Source organism: Lipotes vexillifer, unplaced genomic scaffold, assembly GCF_000442215.2.
Source record: "Lipotes vexillifer unplaced genomic scaffold, Lipotes_vexillifer_v1.1 scaffold903, whole genome shotgun sequence".
NCBI classification, from domain to species: domain Eukaryota; kingdom Metazoa; phylum Chordata; class Mammalia; order Artiodactyla; family Lipotidae; genus Lipotes; species Lipotes vexillifer.
The window spans coordinates 1,585,163-1,610,198 of NW_006791919.1; the positions used below are offsets into that span (position 1 = coordinate 1,585,163).

The following is a 25,036-nucleotide window of genomic DNA, read 5'->3' on the forward strand; positions in this document are numbered from 1 at the left end:
TCAAAGATATTCTCTCTTTCCCTTACTACTGAGTTTAACATTTGTATGGATGTGTAAAACAAAGTTATGATGAGACAGTCTGAGTATGAGGCCACATGTTCCTAAGCTTTCCAATGACTTATTCAGACACAATTATTGATATATAGTTGGCCTTCCATATCCGTGGGTTCTGCATATGGAATACAGAGGGCTGACTGTAAGCATCCTCGGATTTTAATATCTGTGGTGGGATAAGGAGGAATCCTGGAGCCAATCTCCAAGGATACCGAGGGATGACTCTTGCTATATATAGACAAAACTAATCCAACTGACATGATCAGAGGATTAGAGAAAATCCTTTATAGGAATAACAGTTCAGCAATTTCATGACCACATTTCCAAATTTCTACACAAATGCAGGAGGTTCTCATACTATAATTTTAGTAGAGAAGAATAAATCAAACAGTAAATTTTACTCTAAAAAGAGAGTATAGAAATTTCACTTACAAAATACAACCTCAAAATGGCAGCTCCAAACACTGCATTTTGCCCTCCGTCAGCTAAGTGATAAACTCTCTTAAGCATACCATTTTCAAAATTTCTCAATGAGTACATTAATTTGTAATGAATTTACTTACTCTTAAACTAAGAAGTCACAATTTATCAAAGAAATCTAACAACGCATGAAGACAAAATAATTAGGATTATATATTTTTTACAACAAAATAGCTATATAGCACCTACTCTCCCTGGACTGAACTAAGTGCTTTGTTGTTGTCATCCCTGTTATTATTCAAAGGAACTTGAGCAAGGTAACAGTGCTGGTAAGTGGCAGAATGAGGGCTCAGGTGCAGTCTGTCTGACGCCAGGGTCAGTGTTCTTTCAACCTCTACTCAGTATCCACTGGGCCAAGAGATTCCTAACAAAACCTGAGATGAGATTTCCTCACCAATATGGTACCAAGACTAAAATATATTGTGATAGAAAAATCAGAAAATAGCAACTAAGAAACAATTTATAGGGAAATCAGAGATACTAATTTTCTATTGAGGTGCTTTTTTTAATTGAAGAGAAAATAAGGGAACAAAACAAATCATTCAATTCAGCATATCAATACCAAAAAGGGAAAAAAGAAAGTATCTTCATTCTTTATGTTTAAGTCTCTAAAAATGAAATACGAGTTTTGGGTTAATGTGAATAGAGCAAGTATGACTGCTACAGCATTGGCAGCAAATAAACTTCTTATCTCTGGCTCATATTATTTCTGGTAAATGCCAATGAATGGTCTAAAGATACCAATGGGCTCATAAGCAACCCTCCTTTTATATCCGAGTATAAAAGTAGCTAACAACGTATCTTTGTGTGGGCTGACAAACAGCACTCTAATTAAGAAGCAAGCAGCAAACAGGAGAAAAACAGAAAAAAGCAGGGCAAAGGCAAGCTATTCCTTTGAAGAACAGAAAGTGCCTTTTCCATGTGGCAGACCTAAGAGTATTTGTACTGCACTGACAACTATCAAAGTTTTATTTATATTCACTATCTTCCTGGTTCTCTTCCTCTCTTATGCAAATAAATATTTATAAAACTCTATGAAGATCAGTTAACATTCGTGTTCAGATAGAAAACAAGGTGCCACACTTCTGGCACGATAAAGTGCCATGCTTATTTACGATTATTATTAACGAAAAAGACAAGTACACAAAACTCCAAAGAGTCAAAGAAACTAAAAGCAAAGAGTAAGAAGACAGGAAAAAAAATTGGTCACCAAATGCTTGTACATACTACTTAAAAAAAAATCAGGATCAGGGCCACTGGAATTACAAGATGCTATACTGTGTGGTATAAATTTAAAATAAGGAAATACAAACAAGTTCCCTGAAAGAGATAGGGTTCTCTTTCTGATGAGAAACAAAACAAAGTTTTGGCAGCAATACAGACAGAATTATTTCAATTTAGAGTTAAAGGACCTGTCTCTCCTTTGCATGCCCTGAATATTGCTACCACAACAAAGCAAGGCACATGTACATGACTACTCTACAGTTATTCCAACCACAATACATCCTTACTGATTGCTTTTAGGAAAAAAAAATCCCTCATTTTCATCGGTCTCCAGAGAGCCATACTTAAGTCTCTACATTCTTTTATGTTCATTTCACAGTTCTATTGTGAAAACTCCAACATGTGTGCTTTATGGACAACACACAGAGAACACGTACATTAACGATATGTTTCTCTAGTGCTATGTACTTTTCAAAACGCTTTCAAAGACGTTCTAATTTGATTACTATTCAAGTTATGAGAACATATTCCTCCCGCATATAATACAAGAAGCTGCTGGAGAATAGGATGTTTTTAAGACCCTCAAAAATAAAGCAATAGGGAATCCCCTGGCGGTCCAGTGGTTAAGAATCTGCGCTTCCACTGCAGGGGGCACAGGTTCCATCCCTGGTTAGGGAACTAGGATCCCACATGCTGTGCGGTGCAGACAAAAAAATAAAATAAAATAATAAAACACAACAATGGAAGAATTAAACAACAGAAAAAAATTTTTTTTAATTTTTAAAAATAAAAAAATAAAGCAACATAACATTTTATATATACATAATTAGGCCTTATCATGAGACTGCTTACACCTATCTATATTTAAACATTTATAATTCTTATCAGTAATACTTTATTCTGTGAAGCAAGGAGGATGGACATGACAAAATTATATCCAAAATTCACTTGTTAGTGTAAATCTATATTAGTTGAAAATTCTTTAAGTAGAACCAGCTTCTAAAAGGGGAAAAGACCTTCTAGGTCTAAAAGACGCTAAAAGCATGCCTTCTATGTAGGAAGGGTCTAAAGTACATTCGAAAGCCTACTGTTAAAATCAATTTCTGGTAAATGCTCTAAAACCCCTTGCCCGATCTTCTGCAGTTCCTAAGCCCAAATTTGGGATACAGCCATAGGATACAGGGTGGGGTGGGAGTGGGAGGTACAACAGAACAGACTGCCAGGACCATAAATCTGTGGTTACCAACCTCAATAGTATTCTAACAATGTCACCATGTTTCCCTCAGCTCTCTCTCCCACTCTCCAAGAACAAACATTTCCTATCTTCTCTATGCTCTGAAACCTCACAGCCTCACTCCAACCCCACAACTCATTCTTAGCAGAAAGCCTTCTTTCATATTCTTCAGGAAAATGGAAACCAATGGACAGAAACTCTCTCAACCTCCTCCTACCATGTCTGCAAATCTACCTACCTGCCTGCTTGCCTCTCAATGACCTACTTTATTGGAGGAGATGCTCTCCCTTCCACCAAACCCAATCTTCCACTGTGCTGAGAGCTCCATCTCTTTCCAGGGATCTCACTTTCTTGGCCTTTTCTTCTCTTTTGTATCTACTTCAAGCTTTCCTTCTTTACTTTTCTATCAGCAGCCAAACCTGCTCTACTCCAAATAGTTCTCTGACCTGTAAATCTCAAAGCCAATAAAATATTCTTAGAAGGTGGGGAGGAAGTTACCAATATGGGCTACCAATATTGTATTTTCTGAGTGCAAACAATAAAAACAATCCTGCCATCTACTATTATCATTTACTAAATAAAAAGACATTGAAAAACAAAAGAAAGAAAATTAGGAAGGACATCATGTAAATGAACACTCCTCATCTTACTTAACACTTATCTGCTTTGGTACAGATGACTGCTCAAAAATTCTTAAAATACTCTCTTTCTTTGACTTCTGATACTACACTATGCTGGATTTTCTCTTCTCTGGCCACTTCCCCCAAACGGAGCCTACTACTCTATCTTACTTTCAAAATGGGAGTTCCTTAGGGTTCCTTCTCATTTCACACTGTCTCCTGGAGCAATCTCACATACCTCCCCACAGCTCTGAATCTACTCTTCCATGCTGACCACTCCACACAATTCTATCTACAGCTTGGACCAACCTCCTAAATTCTAGGCCTGTATCTGACACTTACTCAACATCACTACTTGGATATCTCACAAATACAGACATGCCCAAAAGACGTTAGCTTTCACACACTGCTAATTGCCTACCCATTATCCATTTCCTAGCCTGTTAGTATGGACTAACAGAATTTCTACTTGTTAGGGGTAGCAATAAGCCCAATGAAACAACAGTTCCCTAGATTCCCTTACATCTAGTCTGGCCAGTGTCAGATGGGTGTCCGGGAAACTTCTTTTACCTGATTTAGGTGTCACTCTTTCTTCTACTTTGACCATACAAATGAGGCCAAAAGTGAAACACCTATCTGGCAACTATAAGGAGGCAGGCATGAAGTCTAACGTCCACACACTAAGGCTGGTCAGAGCAGAAAGCATACCTTACTGATAGCACTAGTCCTGTATTATCTACCCCCAGACTTGTTATATTAGAAAAATAACCCCATTTGTCTAAACCACTGTTGATCAACCTCCTGATATCTGTAGTCAAACAGATCCCTAATTGTTATAACCAAAATTAATTTCTTTCTGTACTTCCAAAGTTTGCAGGAGCAAACTGCCCTATTGTTCCTACTAAAAACATGGTAGTCAACTTGGTATCTCCTTCTTTTTCACCCACCAAATACTATCAACAAGTGCTGCCAATTTCATCTCTTCAACACGTATCTGTCTACTTTTTCCACCTCTAATACCCTATTCTAAGCCACTACCACATCTCATTGTGGGCCCAGAACTTCAACCTTTGTCTCCTTCTAATCTGTTCCCACAGAGCAGTGTTTAAAGAGCAAATCATGTCATTCCTCTTCTTAAAAGTCTTCAAGGTTCCGACTGCACTTTGAATAGTGCAGAACTCTTAATATGGCATATAAATCCCTACATAAATGTTTGCCAAACTGTGTTCAGAGAAGTACCTGCAGCAGAAACACCTGGGATGCTTTTTACTAAAAATGCAGATTTAAAAATCAATCTTAGGGGTTGGGCTTAGGAATCTCCATTTAAAAATTAGGACACTAACAATTCAGATGCACATTAAAATATGAGAAGGCCTACCCTTGCATAATGTGATCTTATCTCTAAGACTCATCCAGGGCCAATCTCTGTTCACCTTGCCTCGCATTTGCTTTCTTTCACCTTCTGAGATGTACTAAACTCCTTCCTGTCCTGGAGCCTTTAAAACCAGACTATCCTATTAATCCTACTCTGCCCTTCCTCTAACTCATTCTAAATTTAACTATCACCTTTCATGAAAAACTAACCATACTTCTTCATCCAGGTAAAATGAGGTCTTCGTGTTATACCTTCTCCTAGCACTCTACTCTGTACTTTTCCTTTCATTTATTACCATCATATTTGATTAGTATTTTTTAAAGAGATAAAATATTAGATACAGTTAACTATTTCCCCTGCATCCACTCCCTTTCCTCCCAGAGGTAAGCTTTACTGAAGACTGGAGTGCATGTACTTATACTTTTAACTGCGTTGTGTATTTGTCTCAAAAAGTCTGTTATGGGTATATAGAAAGTGTCATATGGTATATATCATTTCACCTCCTTTATAGCAGTTAAAATGAACTAGGTAGATCTACATGTATCAGTATGAACAAATCACTTATCACCTTTTAATTATTTTAGTAATGATTTATTCCATATCTGCAACCCCCTCTAGATTGCAAACACCAGGAGCTGGATCATACTTGCCTCATTAACCGCTGCATATATTAAGCACTCTGCAGTTTCTAGCACATAATAGGCAATAAATAAATAAACACTAGTTGAATGAAGAACTAATTCATGAATGAATAATGAATAAGATAATGCTAAGGTTAGTTTATATAAAATCTGACTCTCTGCCAAATTAAATTAGCTAAATATCTTGAATTAATTCTGTTACATGCTGTTTAAACAAAAACTAATAAATACTGAGGGATAACTGGTTCTTAGTAGAAAGAAAGAAAAATAATTTTAAAGGTTATATGTATTAACTTATATAAAAGGATCTAATTTTGGACATTGGTGGGGGACCTACACATAGCAACAGAAAAGAAGAGGAGAGAACACACACAAGAGGAAAACAAAATTCTTGGTATATAGGAGATGAAAAATTGTTTGGTAACTAAGTAAAACAGGGACTAACAATATTGAAGAGGAAACCTAGAGACCAGAAGAGTCTTAGCCACTTTCTTAGTTACATAAGTGGGAAAGCAACTTCATAGAAAAAATGGACTACTTGACCACTTTTGTACCGTACTACATTATTATAAATGCAATTCTGGAAGAAAGGAGAACAGATGGAAAATGCGTACATTTACCACTCACCACCAGAATATAGACATTGGGAAAGGCAGAAGTTATTTTTTAAATACACTTTAAAAGCAGAATTGTTTCTTCATAGTCTAGTATACATGGCATATTTTTGTGATTTTTGCTTATATTTAACAGTCATTAAACTAAAAATCAAATGTATAGAAGGACAACTGTAAATGTCTCTAAATGAGGATAGAATATTTCATTATTTCATCTTTTCATCACTGAATCATTCTAGTTTTGTTGGTTTCCAAAAAAAAAATTTATACTAAAAACAACTGCAGGGGCTTCCCTGGTAGCGCAGTGGTTAAGAATCCGCCTGCCAATGCAGGGGATACGGGTTCGATCCCTGGCCTGGGAAGATCCCACATGCTGCAGAGCAACTAAGCCCATGTGCCACAACTACTGAGCCTGCACTCTAGACCCCACAAGCCACAACTACTGAGCCCGCATGCCACAACTATTGAAGCTCGCATGCCTAGAGCCCATGCTCTGCAACAAGAGAAGTCACGACAATGAGAAGCCCGCACACGGCAAAGAAGAGTAGCCCCTGCTTGCCGCAACTAGAGAAAGCCTGTGTGCAGCAACAAAGACCCAACACAGCCAAAAATAAAAACAAATAAATTAATTAATTTTAAAAAAGTGCAGATGTGAATAAAGATACATTCATTTTTGGATAATAAAGTTCCAGATCATAGAAATTTTATACATAAATAGGATTAATGAAAACCCTTAACTTTGAGTTCTGTGAAAAGTAAGGATTTATAAAGGTTTTAATAAATTGAGTTTAGCTAATAGACATTTAGAGGAGACAAACAAAAGGACTGAAAAATGCATCTTCTGAATCTGGAAGCGGGGGTAACTCTACCAAACTCATTTTACAAAGTCACCATCACCCTGATACCAAAACCGGACAGATATCACAAAAAAAGACAATTACATGTCAATATTCGTGATGAACATAGATGCAAAAATCCTCAACAAAATATTAGCAAAGCAAATTCAGCAATTCATTAAAAGGATCACACAGCATGATCAAGTAGGATTTATTGCAGAGCTGCAAGGATGGTTCAACATCCACAAATCAGTAAATGTGTTCCACCAAATTAACAAAATAAGGGATAAAAATCATTATGATCATCTCAATAGATGCAGAAAAAGCATTTGACAAAATTCAACATCCATTTAGGATAAAAACTCTCAACAAAGTGGGCATAGAGGGAATGCATCTCAACATAATAAAGGCCATATATGACAAGTCCACAGCTAACACCACACTCAACAGTGAAAAGCTGAAAGCTTTTCTTCTAAGATCAGGAACAAAATAAGGATGCCCACTCACCATTTTTATTCAACATAGTATTGGAAGTCCTAGATAAAAAGCAATCAAGACAAGAAAAAGAAATAAAAGAAATCCAAATTGGAAAGGAAAAAGTCAAACTGTCACTATTTGCAGATGACATGATATTATATATAGAAATTTAAAGGCTCCATCAAAAAACTGTTAGAATAACCGAATTCGGTGAAGTTGTAAGATACAAAATCAGTACACAATAAGTCTGTTGCATTTCTATACACTAATAACAAACTATCAAAAAAGAGAAATTAAGAAAACAATCTCATTTGCAATTGCATCAAAAAGAATAAAACACCTAGGAATAACTTTAACCAAGGAGGTGAAAGACCTGTATTGAAAACTACAAGGCATTAATGAAAGAAACTGAAGACAACACAAATAAACAAAAAAATATGCTGTGTTCATGAACTGGAATACTGTTAAAATGTCCATACTGCCCAAATTAATATACAGATTCAATGCAATCCCTATAAAAATTACAATGGTATTTTTCACAGAAATAGAAAATAAATCTAAAATTCGTACAGAACCACAAAAGACCCCAAATAACCACAGCAATCTTGAGAAAGAAAAACAACGCTGGAGGCATCACACTCCCTGATGTCAAATCATATTACAAAGCTACAGTAATTAAAACAGATGGTATTGGGGGCTTCCCTGGTGGTACAGTGGTTGAGAGTCCGCCTGCCGATGCAGGGGACACAGGTTCGTGCCCCAGTCTGGGAGGATCCCACATGCTGCGGAGCAGCTGGGCCCATGAGCCATGGCCGCTGAGCCTACATGTCCAGAGCCTGTGCTCTGCAACGGGAGAGGCCACAACAGTGAGAAGCCCGCGTACCACAAAAAAACAAAAACAAAAAAAAACAAAAAAAAAACAGATGGTATTGGTATAAAAACAGATACAGAGATCAATGGACCAGAATAGAACCCAGATATAAACCCAAACATATATGGTCAATTAATTTACAACAAAGGAACCAAATATATACAATGGAGAAAGGACAGCCTCTTCAATAAACAGTGTTGGGGAAACTGGACAGCCACATGCAAAAGAATGACACTGGACCACTATCATACACTATACACAAAAATTAACTAAAAATGGATTTAAAAACTTGAACCTAAGACCTAAAATTATAAAACTCCTAGAAAAAACATAAGCAGTAAGCTCCTTGACACAGGTCTTGTGATGATATTTTTTAATCTGACACCAAAAGCAAAAGCAAAAATAAACAAGCAGGACTATATCAACCTAAAAAGCTTCTACACAGCAAAGGAAACCATCAACAAAATGAAAAGGCAACCTACTTAATAGGAGAAAATATTTGCAAATCATATGTCTGATAAGGGGCTAATATCCAAAATATGTAAAGAATTCATACAACTCAGCAACACAATAAATAGTCCAATTAAAAAATGAGATCTAAATAAACATTTTTCCAAAGACATTCAGACGGCCAACAGGTACATGAAAATATGCTCTACATCATTATTGGGGAAATGCAAATCAAAACCACAGTGAGATATCACACCTGTTAGAATGGTTATTATCAAAAAGACTAGAAACAACAGGTGTTGGCGAGGATGCAGAGAAAAGGGAACCCTTGTACACCGTTGGTGGGAATGTAAATTGGTGCAGCACTATGGAAAACAGTATGGAGATTACTCAAAAAATTAAAAACAGAACTACCATATGATCCAGCAATTCCATTTCTAGGCATTTACTGAAGAAAATGAAAACACTAACTTGAAAAGATATATGCACCCCCATTTTTACTGCAGCATTATTTATAATAGTCAACATACAGAAACAAAGTGTCCATCAATGGATGAGTGGATAAAAAGTTGTGAGACACACAGGAATATTACTGAGCCATAAAAAAGAATGAAATCTTGCCATTTAAGACAACATGGATGGACTTCAAGGGCATTGTACTACATGAAGTAAGGCACACAGAGAAAGAGAAATACCATATGATCTCTCTCATATTTGGAATCTAAAAACAAAAAAACAAGCTCATAGATACAGAGGACAGATTGGTGGCTGTAAGAGGTAGGAGTGGAGAGTGGGGAAAATGGGTGAAGAGCCACCAAACCGACTTCTAGAGCATGGAAGAGCCTATTCAGAATTAGGTAGAAACTTTGCAAATGGGCTATTATCACCAGTATCAGTTCTTAAAGAAGTTCTTTATTGTTTCCTATACTTTAAAATATTTGTAATTTTAACATTCCAAAAAGATAAACACTATTCTGTCAAGTGGTCCAGGTGGCCATTAACTCCAAGAATCCAGCTAAAGAAGGCTTTTTCTTGGTTCCACAATTAACTATGTAATGATACAGACTGAAGTACCTAAGTTAGCCTTTTTTGGGGGTGCCTGCTTAACAAAGTTTGATATTTCAAAACTTTTAAGATAGAACAGTGACATAAGTTCATTTTTTGTAGATATAACACTATTTGAAATTATCTTATGTAGTTACTTATCTAGGCTGTTATTTTCTGTATTGACTCCTGGTATTTATGGTCTATGAGATCATGTCTCATGTGATCTTGCCCAGAACATAGAGTAGTCCCTGTCTTGTAGGAGTGCTCCAAATTGCTGCATAAAGGCAAATGAACAAATGAATAAATTTTAGCACCTATTTTGCACATTATTTGTTTCTCTAGTAGTACTGCCTTCCTCCCTTTTCCTTGCATCTCTACAAAGGAAGTTGTCTAGGGCAAAATAAATTACAACACGGTCACTGGATTTGCCCCAAGTCCTATAAAACCTCTTTGTTTTTGTGCATTTGGTCCAGCAGCCAGCAAATACTTAATGAAGAAAGCTAAGTGTAGTTTTCTAATCATGAGGGTGGCACATTATTACTTCATAGTCTGAACCAGTCCTTTCTCTTTTCTCCTTTCTGCTGAAGATATACAGTCAACATGCAGCTTAATGAGATGGTTTTAAAGTGAGCTTAAAAAAAAAAAAGTTCAGGCTTCTTTGGTGGCGCAGTGGTTGAGAGTCCGCCTGCCAATGCAGGGGACACGGGTTCGTGCCCCAGTCCGGGAAGATCCCACATGCCGCGGAGCGGCTGGGCCCGTGGGCCATGGCCGCTGAGCCTGCGCGTCCGGAGCCTGTTGCTCCGCAACGGGAGCGGCCCGCGTACCGCAAAAAACAAACAAACAAAACAACAACAAAAATTCATGTGTTTATAGACTCTTAGGTGTATATTTAGTCATCTATTTGGTAGGAGTCGGTGAACAGATAATTGTACTTTAAATAAATGTCAGGATTTGAAGGGTGCTTTTTTTTTTTTTTTTTTCGGGTACGCGGGCCGCTCACTGTTGTGGCCTCTCCCGTTGCGGAGCAGATGCTCTGGACGCGCAGGCTCAGCGGCCATGGCACACGGGCCCAGCCGCTCTGCGTCATGTGTGGGATCTTCCCGGACAGGGGCACGAACGTGTCCCCTGCATCGGCAGGCGGACTCTCAACCACTGCGCCACCAGGGAAGCCCTGAAGGGTGAATTTTATTAACTTACCAAATTGAAAATATTTCTTTGAGATTTTAAGAATTATAGTGAAAAGTCATTGGTAGACTGAGTCACTGTACAAAATTTCCTTTATCTATCAATATTAGACTTGAGCCTTAAAACTTTATGTCAAACTTACTTGGCATTATGCACATCTACAGACAAGTCAGTGTCTATTATTGTTACTTACTGAAGAAAAGCTGACAGTGACATAAAAATGTTGGCTATTTTTTCTCTTGGTACATATTTAAAGACTTTTTGGTTACCACCCTTCATTTTATCCCTTCAACCTTCCAGGGATTGCTTAGTCAGTTATCAAACACCTGGTATTTTTTTTTTCAAGCTTCATATTCTAAAGTTTTCTAGATAAAAAATGAAAAATAGTAACTCACTGATTTACCGTATTGAGTTGGCACAGGGTAACAAATTTGTGCCAATACAATACTAAAGAATGGCATATTTCTGAACCTCTAGCTGAGTGGAATTAAGTGAGCCAAACATACAATTGATGGAATTGAAATTTTATCTAGGAGTCCCAAGGATGTTTAGATGCCAGTGTTATTTAATATGCTTGCTGGTATATGGCACAGAAAACTCAGCCCCGTCAATCCTAGAGTTAGAGAATTGAGGCAGCCTCCCTGTTTCTACAGATTGTAACCATCACAGGGGGAGGAACCTTGCCTCTTAGAGCAGCATCTCCAACACATAACATACTGCCTGAACACTGTGTGTGTGTGTGTGTGTGTGTGTGTGTGTGTGTGTGTGTGTGTGTAAATAGAAAAAGAAAAAGAAAAGCAAAACAAAACTCAGAAATTCATGCCCACAGTATATCACATCAGGCTACCCACTCAGATCCTATGCCCAAACGCCAGCACTCATTGATGCTATGTAAGTCCAAAAATACTAGGTAAACCAAAAGTTTCAATCTATTAAAAACTTCTGCAGAAGATCCCAAATTCTTAACTAACGCAAAATTCTAAACCTCACAATGGCAATGAATAAGAACTTTTACAAAGCAAAAACTGTAAAACACAATATGCAAACAGCAGCAGCTCTCTATCCAAAAGCCCCATATGTACAAGGTAAATGTACTAACATGCCAGTAAGTAGATCATCACATGACAAAGCCCAACATATAAGGGATACCAAATAAACAACAGTGATGGTTCTGTGGCAGACATATATGGTGGATGTAAAATAAAATTGCACAACAGAGACAAAATAAAAATTAAAGCTTCTCCAGTTTTTATTACTTGGCTAAAAACACAGCAATTCGTTTTTTCTCCTTTGTTTCTCCTTTAGGTGAAAAAAAAAATGTCATACAATGACTGTTGTAACAGCATATTTTAGTTGAAACACTTCACAAACAGGTAATAGAAAGTTAAGCTCTACTTCCCTCCTCCCGAAAACCATTCTCTAAAGTTTCTCTTTTGGGTAAAAAGAGGAAACATTAAGGCAGAAATATTTTATTGGTATGATTAAAGAGGGTTAATAGTATTAGTCACCACAAAAAATTTAACAAAATCACTTGTCCTGCAACTTCAAAGGATGTCAAAATGAAGTTCCATTTTGCAGAAAATGTAGCATTTATTCATTTCAATTCAAAGTAGAAACAATATTATTTAGTTCATTTCTTTAAGTTATAAAACTTGTGCATAGACCTGGACCCACAGATGCATGTATTCAAAGTTGATTGTAAAATAAATTACCAACAATAAGCTATATCATACTGCAAAAAAGTTTATACTTTAACACTTATGGATTAAAAAAAATATTTTAAATAAAAGTAGTGGCAAATGTCAACAACATTAAAAGATTTGGAAATGAACATATCAGCAATGTGAAGATTTGAAAATGAAAAGCCATTTTATGAGCAACTTTGATATAATTTTTAAAGTTACCTCATTTTCAGCCAAAAATTAATTATGATAGGAAAGGGTGAAAAAGAAAGAATACTCAAGATTAACAGATTTTGAGTTTTTCAATTAGGATCTTTAATTTTGAGGGACTATGAGAAAGAACAAAAAACAGACCTTGGATTGAGTTCAATAAATAATTTATATCACATCATTAATCTCTTTTAAATGGAAACAAGACTTAAGTTTTATGTTATCCCCTCAAAGGACGAATTGTAATGATCCTTAGCAATGATTCGTGAAAGGCATACACAAAATAATGAAAACTATTAATTCTAAGCTAAGGAAAAGTTTAACAAGAGGCTGAAGATCATGATTTTAATTTGGATCTTACAATGGGATGGCCCAAACATGAATAGTTATATTTGCATAACTGATGCTAATATTTCAGCATCATTCTAATTTTAACAGATATAAGGTGAAAGCAAGCAGAGCTTATTTGAACAAGAGCCAGTCACTTAAAAGTTAAGGTTCTCACCTATACAAACTTGTGGGGAGAAAAGCTTCCTAGGCAAGTTTAAATTCTGAGAAGAAACATACTTTTTTTAAAGAGTAATAATATTTAAGTTTTAACATTTAAGTCAACTAAGTCTTTTAAAAATTATTGCATTTCAAGAACAGCAATTACATTTACTTCATGAATAAAAAATAAAAATCCCAGAACTATGAAAAAGATGGATGCTAAGGACAAGACACACAACAGAGTAATAGACAAATACAGAGCCTTATTCTGAAGCCACTCAAAGACCCAAACATCTAAAATAAAACCAATGTGCTGGGAAAAAAAGACAACCTAAAAAGAAAAAAAAATTGTTTTTTTCAGAAAACATTTGTTTAGAACTCCAATAATCTTTTGGTTACTTAAAATCTTTTTACTTATATATTTAGCCTAATCCCAAAGGAATTTAATTTAAAAAGCCAGTGGTGCAACATTTATTTTTAGAGTCACATTTCTGCTACTTTTTACTTTCTTTCAAAGGTTCTGGGGTAATGTTTCATTTTTAGAACTACTGTATAATTGTGACATTCACTTCTAACTTTACTACTCTTTATAAACATGGCATATAACTATATACTAGAAAAATACAATTAAGTAGTTTTAATAAACACTGATGGGACAATCAGTTTGCCAAATAACTTAGTCATATTAACCAGTACTGCTAGTTATGCTTCTCAATAAAAATAAACAACCAACAAATAACTGTCCCCAAAACATAAACCAACCCCATCAAAAAAGAGAAAATAAAAGTAAATACATTAATTGAGAAAGCAAGGTGCTACCTGGAAAAGAGGGCTGGGAGGAATGGGAGTTTGCACCAGATAACCTTTAAGATTACTTTCCAGCTCAACCACGTGATTCTAATAAATTACAAGATTACGGTAAATGAAAGAACATCAAAGATCTAGAAAGCATGAACTATGTTTTAAAAATAAAACAAATTCTTCAACTGTTTACAGGATATGAATTAAAATTATAACTAAGGGTTCCAAGTGGAATTGCTAGGCCAGAGATTTTCATTATATAAACAAATATCACCAGAAATATAATATGAAACAGACATTTAAAACTGTCTCAGGTAACAATTTGTCCTTTTAAAAGCTAAGCCCTCCAAATAGATAATTTTACTCATTTGATACATTAGGACTGAAAACATTTCAGCAAGGTAAATACTTGATGAAATAAAAATCATTATTTTTTATAATACTATATCCAGAAAAATCAGGTCCTCAGATATAAAATTTGGCCTAAAAATAAGTATACCTAATTGTTCTCTATCACTGAGATTTTGACTAAAATATTTTCCAATTAGTAGATGAAATTTAGAGTTAGAAGTCTAATAATAATAACAACAGTATTGAGATCAACTGCCAGAATCTGTCATTTCATTACTCTTTTCTATGAGCCTCCATACTGGACTGCTTACAGAGTTCATCAAAGCACTTGGAATCAAGGATCATCACTTTTTTATTTAACCAAAACATAACAGTTCCCAATAAGAAGTGTTTTGTAATCCATGCCAAAAATACCACGGACACCACCAGAAAAGCAATGTGCTAAGTGCTAATTAGTAGCCTATTCATTTTAATTAAAGGTCAATGGATCAGGGAGCCATTATAAAAGTTTTGATCAGTGCTGGTTTTACACATCTTAAAAATCTCTATAGCTACAACTTATTAAAATTACTAACATATCTACAATCTACAAAACAGGTAAGGTTAACTAAGTCAACCTTAAAATAAATTTCCTTCCTTTCGTATGCTCACAATATAAATTTAGAAAGGAATGTTTTAAAACCACAGTAATAAAATCAGTTCATTAAATATTTATCAGTCTATTTAACAATTTAAGAAAAGAGTACCTTTTCTATTACTATTTAAGTAGTTAAGTACTCTAAAAAAAGTCAAGTTTTGCCAGCTCTCTTTTATGTTGGATAGATTTTTGCCCTAGATGACCTTATAGTAGTTTTAAAAGCAAAAAGTTCAGACTAAGACAGTGTAATTTCTAAATTTTTTCCATGTGCATTGTATGGTATTCACATTAATAAACTACTACTGGGTCAGAAAGAGGGAGAAGAGAAAAAAAAGAATCTCTCCTAGTCCAGTTAAATTCCTTCCATTTCTAAACAGTGTAGAAAACAAATGTTTTAACTGTGTTACAATCTGAAATAAAAGTGGGTGAATTTGATATACTTGAATGTATGTTCATATATAATTTTGGCCTTGAATTTCATGACAGTGAATGGACTAAAGTAACCTGAATAAATGTGCGTAAAAATCTGAGGGATGAGCCATGATGAATCATAACAAGCCCCATCTCCAACATCTGGTTTTAATTAAATATTATATTTAATGTGAAATGGTAAAGAAGGAACTGAACAGAAAGCATGTTACTTAAAAAAAAAATGCATTCTAGCATTTTCAAGATCATAATGGAGAAAAACAAATTTTTACAAATGAATAGTGGAGACTCTTAAAACTAAAAATTGTGCACAATTTTTAGAATAAAGCTATTTCATAAAGTAAACTGTTCAAACTAAGAAGTACTTTATTTTAAGTTGAATACAATCCTTCAATATAATAATTCTGGACACTACTTTAAAGTCAGCTTCCACATGAAATCTGATGTTCTTGCTTTCCCTTTTGTGGAGTTCTCCAATATCATTATTCTACTCTGACAGTGCTAGTAGTGAATGGGAGCAAAACAGAAACCACAAATCTTTAAAGGTAAATTGAACAAGTAAAATATGTTATATTTTATAAATTCCGGGGCAGCAAAAATGTTCGAAGTTCTCTTACGACAAAACCTGGAATAGATCGATGAACCATTTACACGTGACATACTATGTAAAAATAATTGCTGCTGATTTTTAGGCTATGGATAATAGATATTTATTATCCATTATCTTTATATTTATAGATAAATATAAAGATAGATAGACATCTATTAGATATACACATAAACACATACATTGTATATAAATTATCAGGATACCGACTGACAATATCAATCTATATCAGTGGTTCTTTCCACATATGTACATGCCTATGAAACTACACTATCAGATCAAGCTCTGAGTTACCTGTTTCAAATGTATTAAAAACATCAACAACAAAAACAACGCCAAATGTATCTTTAATAGCAAGTGATCACAAACTTACATATTGAATATACCATGACAATAGAACTGCCTATTTACTAATCCCAAAAGAACTTTATGAAGAAAGCCCACAGATAAATACAAATTCCTGTAAACAACAGTATTTCCCCTTCAAAGAGTTTTTAAAACTTCTGTAATATATTTGGGATGTCTTCTCTGGATATGAATGGAAGATTTCATCAAACAAAAATTTAAAGTACTGTATTTGACCTACAATGCATGTAACCTCACTATAATTTGGATCATGCTGTGGAAATATACTAAGTTCCTCTGAAAGTTAAATTCCTTAAAAAGTAGGGTGAATTGCAATATTACAGTTATTCTACTCAGTATACATTCTACTGAGACTGACAGTTCTATTCTAAAGCAATAATACTCTTCATTTGATTTTAGCAACATGTTATTCCTACTCTGGACAATAGGTAAAACAACAATTACATAGTGAATCATTGATATTCTTCCTCAGAAAGCAGAAAGAACCTGCAAATGGGGTAGTGGGTTGTTTTCTTTTTTTTAAGTTGTCAAATGGAAAAACAAAAAAAAAAATTGGGAGAAAAGTCTTTATTCAAATACTTCTAGTACAACCAATAGAAAAAGCGTCCTCTCCCTGCAAAAAAAAACCCCCACCAACGCTATACTGCCTTAAAAAAAAAGAATCAAATGAAGCCCTTGAGTATTTCTATACTTTCTCTTCACAGCAGCCTCAGAATTAGCTAAAAATATAAAGCATTTTAATAATATCTTCATAAAGGATGACTTTTTAAGTTAAAATTCCAACTACTGTACTGAAAATGCTGAAGTTGCTTTCATTAAAAAAAAACCAATAAAATCAGCTTAAAACAAATTTATTGTACAATACAAAAAGTAGGTATACTGGAAAATAAAAGGTACATTAATATACAAAGCAAATAAAAGAAAGCTAAATAACACAAATGGTTTAATCTAAACACTAAGATAAAATGCACAACATTTATGCTAAAAATAAAGTATTTCAGAAAGGATATGCATTTCAAATGAAATGTTAATGATGGAAAAAAAAGAAAAACAAATATGCTAACTTCAAAATGCTTGAATATCAAGAATCAGTAATGGCATAAAACATTAAATCCAACAATACTGGGTACTTTTCAAGAACTTTATTTGAAAAGATATTTAAAATACTGAAAGAATCAAAATAATGTCTTTAAATCCGGCAAAGGTTTTCCTTTTTTTTTTTTTAAATAAAGTTTGGGGGCCTATTCACAATATCTTCCCTCTTCTTCCATTTATACCTTCCTACAAAAATTTCTAGATGCTCATCCTTAACAAGATTCTATAAACAAAGTAGCTTAGGAAACCCTACTCCATTGATAAGTGTGTATTTAAGCCTTACAAACATAGTAAGTGGCACAAATTAACATAATTTTGAAATCTATATAAATATGGACACAATATGAAACATTAAGTTTCCATTTTATAAAGTAAAACCTACCTCCAAATGAAACAGTAAAATATAACAATTAGAGCACAGGGGGGAAGAAAATAAAGCCTGTTTTGCAAACTATAAATTTAGACATTCAGTTCCCCAAAGCACAATAGCTCTGTGAAACTAATTCGAATGACACTGTTCAAAGGTGTAGCAGAGGTGAGGCCTTCAGCCACACCATTCTCACATAAATGGCCAAACCAGAAGCATCCAGTTAGGATATGCATCTGTACATCAGAGGAACACTGAATTAGCCATAAAATCCTTGGTAATATCCTCTAAAACCTAACGTATAATTATTTAAATATATGTTTAATACTTCAGTTACGCCAAAAGACTTTTGACCAAGTTTGGAAAGGAACTTCTTTTCCTAATATCATAGTTCCCAAACTTATATAATCAAGACTTTCTATATCTGTATTTGCACTAGCATCTAAATCATCCAGGAAAAAACTTTTTACTACACTACAATTACTTTCATAGACTTTACCCTACCACATGTATGCCATGATACTAAGAAACTATCAAGTTCTCCTCTGACCTCACCCCTGCCCTCCAAAATCTTGAAGCTGTGGAGGAACTGTGGGGAGAACCAGAGAGGTATACAGAGGAAGGAAGAAGTGTGAATAGGTCCTACACAATTTTACAATCACTTTGCCAAGACTGACTTTAAACATTGTGAATTATTTGAAATTAGGTTGTGTAGAACCTATAGTCCTTTTCTTAAAAACAAGTTTTGATTCTCAACATTGCATTTATATAACCAAACAAAAGGATTCAGATCTAACAGGCATTTTAGTAGCATACTAACTACCTTCAGACTGAATTCATTTCCTAAATACTCTAAAAGAATTCAAATAAAACAAACTTTATGAGATGTTATTATAATTTATCATAGAAGATTCATTAGCATTTGTGAAATTATTAAAAGCTAAAACCCAAGATTCACCATTCATATTTAAATATAACATGGAAAAAGTTACGTGGATATTACGAAAATAAAATTGTTCAGGTAAACATTTCACTTGAAGACACTCCCTGTTGCTCCTTCTGAGTAACCATTATAGCTTTTTAACAATGAAACATGTCATATTACATCTGAAATTCTTTGGCTGGAATGCTTTAATAACATAAGACACTCCTGTACATGACAATTCTGACAGAACAAAGGAGTTGCAAAGTGAAAACGCAAAGACATTTTAAAGTGTTTGATAAAATTTTAAATAAACTTTTAAAACTTTAAAGCTGAAAAAAAAAAGTCAAAGCCAATCTATTACTAAAAATAGCATAATATCTTAAGCTAATTTTATAATCTACTGCTATATTAAATAATTTGGAATTTATTAAGTCTTTTTATTTTTATATTTAGCTCTATTGCTACTAGAGACATCATGTCAGTTTTAAAACTGGAAAAAACAAAATGGATGAAATTTATGAGTTCAGTGTGTGGGTTTCAGAACCAAGAAATTACAAATTTGTTACTATGTTAAAATGGGATTATATGACTGCATATATAGTTAAAATTTTAATTACACCAAGAAAAATTTTTAAGAAATTTTTCCTTTCATTTTTTTAAAAAATAAAGCAAATTTGCTTTACTTATTTATAAATACTTTTTAAAAGACTGACAAATCCACTTTTTAATCTATTAACTTTACACAAAGATTAAAAGAAAAAAAAGCTTTATGGCTCCAGCACCCAAGGTTGAGAACACAAAAAACTCAAATAAATATAGTATGCCAGAAAACTAAAGATGTTTGAAAGGTTAAATGAAGAACATTCTGAAACTAGAACCCATTTCTTTAGCTTTTCTCTCCCAGACTCTCCATTCTATATACTACAGTTGTAGAGATGTCCTCATTTGACTCAGGTGACACTTTTTTCCATACTGTCTCTTTTAAAGCAAGTTCTTGTTGGAGACTTTCATAGTCCAATGGTCCAAAGGAATGCTAGTTGTTCAAGCAACATACATAATTTATTAGTGCACTTGAGTGAAGAAAGGTCCAAGCTATAAAACGGTATTTTTCAATGAATGTTATTAAAATCTGTTAACATTTTCACCCACCACCATCTGATGTTTTGCTCCATGTTACTCATGTTGATGCCCATGGAAGTTTCTATTCTGTTGGCTTTGCATAATTCTCATATATTATTAGAAGTTACTTTGATTGGAACTAACGACAGGAAAATTTACTTAGTATGTGTTAAAAATTTTTTCTACTTATAAGTGCTTCATACATATTAGCTTCAAGTCTAGTTAGGTAATTTTACTCTAAACATTTTCCATTTGGGATGCAAAGAAACTTAAATTCAAAACAAGTCCTTTAGTGCAGTGAACAACAACAAAGACAAAAAAAAATCTTGTTCCTGGAATGTGAGCTCTGACTCCTTTAAAAAGGAGTATATATGTGCAAAAATATGAAGCCAAACACACGATAACAAATATTACCTTAAAATAACAGTGTCAGGAATATTGCATTAAATATTGCATTTCTACAGAAAAATAGTTTATCTATGGTGACCTATATAAAACTTACTATGAAGCTTTGTCAGGTCTCTCACTAATACTATAATCCTTTCCCATTTACATATCCATCCACATCAAAATAAACTTCAATTTAAGACTAGAACTGACAAATATTAAGAGTAAAAACAGGCTTTCTCTTTATAGCATGTAGCACTTTCCAATCTGTCGTCTTTTAACAGAATCAATTTTTAAATATATTGCTTAAAACAGCAGAAAAATGGGGGAAGGCAGAAACCCCTGCTCCTAGGCTAACCAGTTCCAATTTAAATAAAACAGTAATATTTAACATCTATGTACTATTGGTCCAGGATGATAATGTCAACAATTTTTTTACACTCATTTGTTATTAGTAAAGATATGAGGCCACTAACAAACTAAACTAAGTTTTACTTAAACTGGTGAACCTCATTTTCTCTCTCTTAAAAAAATTACATAATAATCTAAATAAGAATTTTGCTTACCCTTTGATCACCACCTTCTCTTCGAGGATCAAGTTTTTTTGCAAAGTGTCTCAAATTATCATAGTTATGGAAATTACACAGAGAAACAAGATCCTATAATTAAACAAAACAGGTATAAGAAACTGGCTAGTCATTGGCTATTGCTTTTTTCACATTTTAATAAATTACACTAATACTGTCCAACTTAACTACTATCTCATGGAAAGGACCACTGCATGTTAATAAAGCAGCATGATGCATCAAGAAGAGAACTGAAATTAGAATAAGAAGACGTGGGTTACAGATTTTGAAAACACTGCTTACTAGCCTGACCCTAGGGCTCTGCCACTCAAATTATTTAACTGCCGTTTCCTGTAAAATGGGCATTATAATAATAGGCCACATGAAATAATTTTTCTATCAAATAACTATAAAGCTGCACAAAAATATAAAGAAATATTCTAGTTATAATCTATTTTAATCTATAAGGAATCCAATGTCACTCTCTAGTTTTTGTAAAATATGTAAAACTGAAAAATAAATTGGAATTTTAATTGAGAAAGTCTGCAGAAAAAATTATACTTAGTGCAGACTATAGGAAGTAGTAAATGTAAATAAAACCAGAAGATAAAATATTAGCAAGACTTGGGTAACAACAAAAAATACTGAACTAGGGGCTTCCCTGGTGGCACAGTGGTTAAGAATCCGCCTGCCAATGCAGGAAACACGGGTTCGAGCCCTGGTCCCAGAAGATCCCACATGCCGCAGAACAACTAAGCCCATGTGCCACAACTACTGAGCCTGCGCTCTAGGGCCCACGAGCCACAACTACTGAAGGCCACGAGCCACAACTACTGAAGCCCATGTGCCTAGAGCCCGTGCTCCACAACAAGAGAAGCCACCACAATGAGAAGCCTGCACACTACAATGAAGAGTAGCCCCTGCTTGTTGCAACCAGAGAAAAGCCCGCGTGCAGCAACGAATGACCCAAAAGCAGCCAAAAATAAAAAATAAATAAAAATAAAATTAAAAAAAAAAAAACTGAACTAGTTAAGAGTAGTAATAATTTTAAATTGCAGTACTTAGGTCCTCAAAAAAAAAAAAAAGACTTTTAAAGGTAGTTTATGGATAAAGATATTCAACCATGCCGATTAAAGATGACAGTGTAAACTATAATAATCTTTCATTTATGTTGGAATTTAAATGACTTCTCCAAGTTTAGTATCTTTTGCTGAGCTTTTGGAAACTGAAAACTAATTATAACCATGAAAATTAAAATATGAGCATCAAACAAATGTAATTTGTAATTAGTGACGATGATTATATGGGAGCTGTGTGGTGGAGGCAATTTAAAGCTCCTTTATGAACATGTCCATGGCTACTGAGTAACTGACAGACTGGCAGTGAGAGTGCCAACAATCAATAAACTCTGGAAAAGAGTAAAAAAGTAGAATCATCAGATGGCTCAACTTATATGATCATTATTTTCATTAAGAAAATATGCTTACATGACAGAAGTGAATTCCCTTAACACTGTTGCCCATCTTGTCCAGGGGAGGAGACCAGCACATCATGCCCATGACATTGGGGACAACTAAAAGAATGCCCCCAGCAACTCCAGATTTTGCAGGAAGACCAACCTGAAAATAATTTGAAAAAAATGGACATTCATGTTAACATTTTAAAATAAGAAAAGTTATGTCCAACAATAAGGGAACTGGTTAAAATATTATGGTATATATATCCATATATAATTCCAACATTAAAAATGCTGTAGATATGTATTTATCAACATGTTTATAATATAGTAAATGAAAAGAGTTATAAAACAGTTGGGATATATTTAAATACAGGAAAATATTTGAAAGATATACTCTAAGGAATTAAAGTAGATTACATCTAAATTGTGGGGCTATGCACATTTTTATTTTATTCTTTTTGACTATATTTTCTTATTGTTTTATAATAAACATGTATTGCTTTTAAGTATGAAGTGATTTTCAAAAAATATTTTATGACTAAAACAATGAGAAATTATCTCTTCTTAGAAGATTCTCTATTGTATACTGGCAGAGAAATTCTAAAGAATAGAGATAAGATGGTACTAATTCAAATTAATCCTCTTCAAAACATTTAAGCTTACATTATATAAAATTTGACAATTATGATAAAAGACAAAATTAATGTCATCAGGGCAGTGTTCATTAATGGCTTATAACCATTCAGACCTCTTACTAGAAGTAATCTTGCACAAAAGTAACAAAACAAAATAATCACCTGAATGGGACCTACCAATTTACAGGGAATACCATGGACAAAGGAAGGGATGTAATAAGCAAACCAAACTCTAAGAAACTGTACAGGAAAAAATGACCTAGTTTTTTCAACCAAAATACCAAGAAAAAAGAGGTTAAGGGGGAGACTAAAGATTTAAAAAATAATAATAGAGACACAATCAACCACAATATATGGCCCTTATTTGTAACCCAAGTGAAACAAATTGTAAAATAATAATTAAGATAATCCAGATAATCCGAATATTGACTAAATATTTTTTTAAATGTATTTTATTGAAATACAGTTGATTTACAACGTTATTTTCTGCTGTACAGCAGTGATTCAATTATACATATATTCTTTTTCATATTCTTTTCCATTATTGACTAAATATTTTGATGATATTAAAGATTAAAATTCTTTTCAGATTTTTATACATAACAATGGTGCTGTGTATTTTTTAGAGTCCTTATCTTTTAGAATTACATACTGAACTATGAAAAGGGTGGGGGAAGTAGGTGTGATATAGATGAAACAACATTGGTCATGTATTGATAATTACTGAAGTTGAGCGACGGGAAACTATTTATTTACTCTTATTGAAGTATAGTTAATTTACAATTATACTTAATTCAGTTGTTAATTTCAGGTATACAGCAAAGTGATTCAGTTATACATACATATATATATATATATATATTTTTTTTTTTTTTAGATTCTTTTCTCTTATATGTTATTACAAAATATTGAGTAGAATTCCCTGTGGTATACAGTAGGTCCTGCTGGTTCTCTCTTTTATATACAGTAGTGTGTATATGTTAATCCCAAACTCTTAATTTATGCCTCACCCCCTTCCCCTTTGGTAACCATAAGTTTGTTTTCTATGTCTGTGGATCTATTTCTGTTCTGTATATAATTTCACTTGTATCATTTTTCTTTTAGATTCCACACATAAGTGATATCATATGATATTGGTCTTTCTCTAACTTTAAATGCATCTATTTTTCTATTTTTAAAATTTTCAAAATAAATTTTTAGGGCATTATGACTAGACTAGACATAGAATGAAACAAGAAAAGTCTATAACATTTCACAAGTGGCAAATGCACAACAGAGCTTAAAGGAGTATATTTTTGTTAAGTTTTAACTTTAATATACTTTAAGTCCTTTAAAACACCTATGGCTGTAACCAAAGATGTTAAACATCACAGTTATGCACTCCTTCTGAACTTAAAGAATTCCTGAGGTATGTAATCATCACAATATTAAACATTAGCAACTAAAAGTAAAGTCTGTACTAAGCCTGTACAGTGAAATGCCTTAAAAATAAAAGTGATAAGGTTCTATAAATTAAACTTCAAGTTCTTAAGAACATGTCGTAGACTGCTTAACTCTATTTCTTACCAATTCTGTAACAAATTAACCTTGAAAACAAGCCTCTCTAAAATGAATGTACAGCTCTAGAAGCAAAGTTCAAACTGTATTTTTAAAGGAACTAGTCCAGACTAGTTTCCTGCCAGAGAAATTAAGATTAAACAATTACTTACATGGAAAGCAAACTGCCCCGAGAAATCATACATGCCACAGGAATGCATCAAACTGAGTGTATTTCGAACTGCTTCAGGACTCAGTACTCTTTCC

General features: G+C 33.8%; 1 protein-coding gene across 1 annotated transcript in view; it reads right to left on the reverse strand.

Moving 5' to 3' along the window:
* LOC103069404 (glutaminase kidney isoform, mitochondrial) overlaps positions 1-25,036 on the reverse strand; it is a 43,468-nt gene that overhangs the window by 11,510 nt on the left and 6,922 nt on the right. Inside the window, exons 6-8 of the mRNA XM_007464961.1 lie at positions 24,943-25,036; positions 22,627-22,758; positions 21,140-21,232 (exon numbers count right to left, since the gene is read on the reverse strand). Of these exons, the coding sequence (XP_007465023.1) occupies positions 21,140-21,232; positions 22,627-22,758; positions 24,943-25,036 (319 nt within the window). The remainder of the gene's footprint in view (positions 1-21,139; positions 21,233-22,626; positions 22,759-24,942) is intronic.